The 3754-nt window shown below is 44.6% G+C and overlaps 1 protein-coding gene across 1 annotated transcript; it reads right to left on the bottom strand.

Annotated features, from left to right (window-relative positions):
• Window positions 1-1244: 1244 nt before the first annotated feature.
• LOC119320855 (F-box protein SKIP19-like) lies at window positions 1245-2671 on the bottom strand. Its single transcript, XM_037594777.1, has 2 exons — window positions 2307-2671; window positions 1245-2061 (listed from the first exon to the last, which is right to left on the bottom strand). Exons 1-2 carry the CDS (start codon window positions 2669-2671, stop codon window positions 1398-1400), a joined length of 1029 nt encoding a protein of 342 aa, XP_037450674.1. The 3' UTR covers window positions 1245-1397.
• Between the last annotated feature and the right edge of the window lie 1083 nt (window positions 2672-3754).

Raw genomic sequence — 3754 nt, 5'->3', positions numbered from 1 at the left:
CAAAGGGATCACGATCAAAAACTATGTTAAAAAACTTGTCAAATACTCCCTCCGCTTTTGTTTACTCTCCATATTAGCTTTGTCTCTAGTAAAACTTTATAAACTTTGACCAACTCTATTTTCACATCATTACATTTGTTACTGTGAAGGTTTATATTATTTTTTTTACATTTTTTATCAAACTTTAGAAAGTTTGACTTAGGTAAAAGCTATATGAGGAGTAAATAAAAATGGATGGAGTAGTATGAAATAATCTGAAAAACATGGACTTTATTTTGAGAAAAAACATGAACTAAGAAATCTTTGCAAAGTAGAAAAATAAAAAATAAAAATATATTTTTTGTGGAAGAAAATTTGAATAAAAAATATTTATGAAATATGATACACACTTGGGCCAATCCTTTAATTGCTTCTAATGTTTCTCTTTTTGATGAGAAATGGAAAATGTATGCTTCTCTAAGGACGGGGTCAAATGCATGTTGATATTTTCATTTCCCAACTTGGAATATGATAGTTAAGGTCTTTTTTGTTGTCAAAAATCCTCTCCGCTTTCGCTATTTTGGTCCAACATGGTCATCACTTTTGCTCTATATTCAGCTAGGCCTGGTGACTCTCATTTTTAGCTTGTGCTCATGGAGTAAAAAACTTGCTATTCGGGGTGCAGAAGGGAACAAAATGCAATTGTCAAGATTCAATGTTCCCGTAAACAATTTCCCGTTTCTACCTCCATTGAGACCATACAATTTTGAAGATTTAATTTAATGGCATAGAAATATATTCATTGAACAACAAAAGCCACATGTTTTTCCTAGCACAAGCGGATGGCAGATGTTTTATTATTCAGTTTCGTTGTTAGAAGATTGAGCCATGACAAGACTGTACAACTTATTGAATTAAGTAGCTGCAAACATAAAAGTTAGCTCTTATGTCATGTGAGATTTGGAGTTTTAAGTAACATAAGATCACAATTTGCTTGTGCTAGGAACATCAAGATGTGGATTTATACTAGATGAAGTTCACAAATGTTTCGGTCTATCATAAGGTAAAAATACAACTCCTACAAACATAAATAAATAACACTTATATTTAGCATGTCAAGTTGACTACAACTAAACTTGTTTATAGCAAACTGTAATAAAAAGATACTCCCTCCGTCGCAAAATAAGTGTGTTTTATACTAAATCAAAGACACTTATTTTGGGACGGAGGGAGTAGTTGAGATCTCAGTTATGTGAATTACAATACATTCGGATGATGAGCCATTGAATAAATAATAATGTAGAAATCTCACTGCAAAATCAAATCAACAAAACACCGGCCATTGCCGTGCGGCTGTGCATGCGTTTGAGAAAGGCACAGTTTTTCATCGGAACATTATTCACATATACATTATTTCATTAGCTTAGGTACCTACGCATGCTCTTGATGTCAAGGATCTTCTCGTACTCTTCGAGATCGTCATCATCACCAGTATCATAATCATCAACATCATATCTAAGGGAGTCCATATAATAATCAAAGAAAACCTCGACTAATTCTGGATCAGACCGCCAACAATAAGGACGATTTCCACAGGCAGGCGAATAGGGATGGTAGTAAGTACAACCAGCCAAGTACCCATAGTCCTCATAATAGTCGCTCGAGTACTCACGATCATCCATGTTGATCCGAGCAAGCTTCACTTGTAGCCTGTCATCAATGGCAATAGGTTTGCACTCTCGCATGTTGAGGTACTCTAGGTCGTGGCAGTTGTCAAGGATGGCTACCAGTCCTTCACTGTGGAAGGTATGGCCGACAAGATGCAAGGAACGTAGCTTGTGCATACTTGCAGCCGCAAATGCTACTGCATTACCATTTGCGAAGTGCATTCCCGCGACATGTCGGAAGTGCTTCAGCAATGGGCATTCTCTAGCAACAAGTTCAAACACCTTCATACTATGTATGCTTAAACACTGGGAAATCTCGAGCTCCTCAAGCAGGGGTAACATCTTGATCGCCTTTTCAAATCCTTGATCGGAGACAGATGAGCTAATGAGATGAAGGCTCTTTAGCGAGGGTGCCCTGCAACGTAACATGAGATACGATAATTATTCGAATAATTAAGTAGGCAACTAATTCAAAATTGATGGAGCGACCTTTCCTAGTTCAAATAAATTTGTAACAATTCTCAGAAAATGGCGATAACTGAAGGGAGCAAGAAAGAAGAACCCTGCTTGTGGAAAACCTAGGAACAGGACACAGTTTGCAGATGATTTATAGTATACTAGGGTTTAGGGTTTAGGGTTTAGGATAGAACAAAATCTTACCGCTCGGCGAGGATGAGGAGGATGTCGTCGTCGACGCGCTCGCACAGGAAGGCCTCGCACTGGCCGGCGCCGAGCCGCAGGGCCTTCCGCACCATGGTCTCGAGGCTCCACTCGCGGCGGAACGGCGGGACGAACCACAGGCCGCCGCGCAGGTCGATGCGGCGCCACAGCTCCGGCTCCTCCCGGGCGGCGCGGCGCCATGAATGGCACACGCCCGCCACGCCGCCGATCAGGAGCTCGGCCTGGTCCAGCCTGTGGAGGATGCACGAGATCAGGTCCTGGTGCAGCTCCGCCCAGTCCCTCTCCGGCGGCGCCCTTTTCTTGGAATACCGGCTTCGCTGTGATGCCCTCGCCAGCGGCGGCATCGCGATCGCGATCGCGCAGGGCGCCGTTAACGACGACTGAGCTGGCCTCGCACAGTCGCACTGGCTTCGATCGATCATTTTATAGTGCGCGCGCGCGGTAGGTCGGTTGCTCGTTAGCGTGACCCCGTCACGGCCCGTTTGTGATGGGATGGGCCCACATGTTGAGCTCTCGACTGGGCTTTTTCGAGAGTGCAATTCTCAAAAAATATAAAACTAGTTATTTGCTCAAAATAAACCTGGTTAGTAGTTTCTTGTGATCCTGATGCAATTCCAATGAACATAGTTATAGATCAATAAAGGTCGTGGCCGTTTTGTTCTCAAAAACAAATGAAAGAAAATACCTACAGGATCAAGTCCAAAGGCTGCTCTTCGATCGTGACGACAAGAGCATGAGTTTTCTCTCGGCGAGTCCGTGAGTCGTTTTCTCTCGGCGAGTTTTCTCTCCCCGACGGCGATAGCCTAGGGTTTCGACATACTCCGGCGCCGCGGCCGGATCTTACCTTCTTTTCCCCGATCGAACCTGCTGGTGATCCCCTGGACTCGGGCTGATCAAGGGAGGCCCCTCGTGACCTTACCCGGCCTTGGTTATAGTGGTTTCTCTGGCAGATCGATCTAGGGTTTTCGTTGGCGGCGACTAGACTGCTCGGTTCATGGCGCCGGGATCAAGCTCACAGGGGCGGCATGGCAAGGAGACGACGGAGGAGCTGCTAGCCAGGTTGAATTTGCAGGAGGAGGAAGATGATGATTTCGTGTGGGAGGAGGAGTTACCGGATCTGGGGGCGCCGGCGAAGTGGCTAGCCATAGCCAGGGTACACACTACAAGGACTTTCAGCCCTAATGCTCTTTATGGGGACATGCGTGCAGCCTGGAATCCAGCGAAAACGGTGGTCTGAAGGAAGGTGAAGGACAACTTGTTCACAACGCAGTTTGGTTGTCTAGGGGATTGGAATAAGGCCATGCTAGAGGGGCCATGGCTTTTCAGAGACCAAGCAGTGATTTTGGTGGAGTATGATGGGTTCAAAAACCCTGATAGCATCAAGTTGGATAAGTTGGCAGTTTGGGCGCAAATCCATCGTTTACCTG

This window comes from Triticum dicoccoides, chromosome 6B (assembly GCF_002162155.2).
Source record: "Triticum dicoccoides isolate Atlit2015 ecotype Zavitan chromosome 6B, WEW_v2.0, whole genome shotgun sequence".
NCBI lineage: Eukaryota > Viridiplantae > Streptophyta > Magnoliopsida > Poales > Poaceae > Triticum > Triticum dicoccoides.
This window is presented reverse-complemented; position numbering and strand designations above follow the sequence as displayed.

Coding starts and splice junctions, on each gene's coding strand:
- LOC119320855 (XM_037594777.1), bottom strand. CDS start 2,671: ATGCCGCCGCTGGCGAGGGCATCACAGCGAAGCCGGTATTCCAAGAAA. Junction 2,062..2,306: donor CTCCTCATCCTCGCCGAGCG/GTAAGATTTTGT, acceptor GTTACGTTGCAG/GGCACCCTCGCTAAAGAGCC.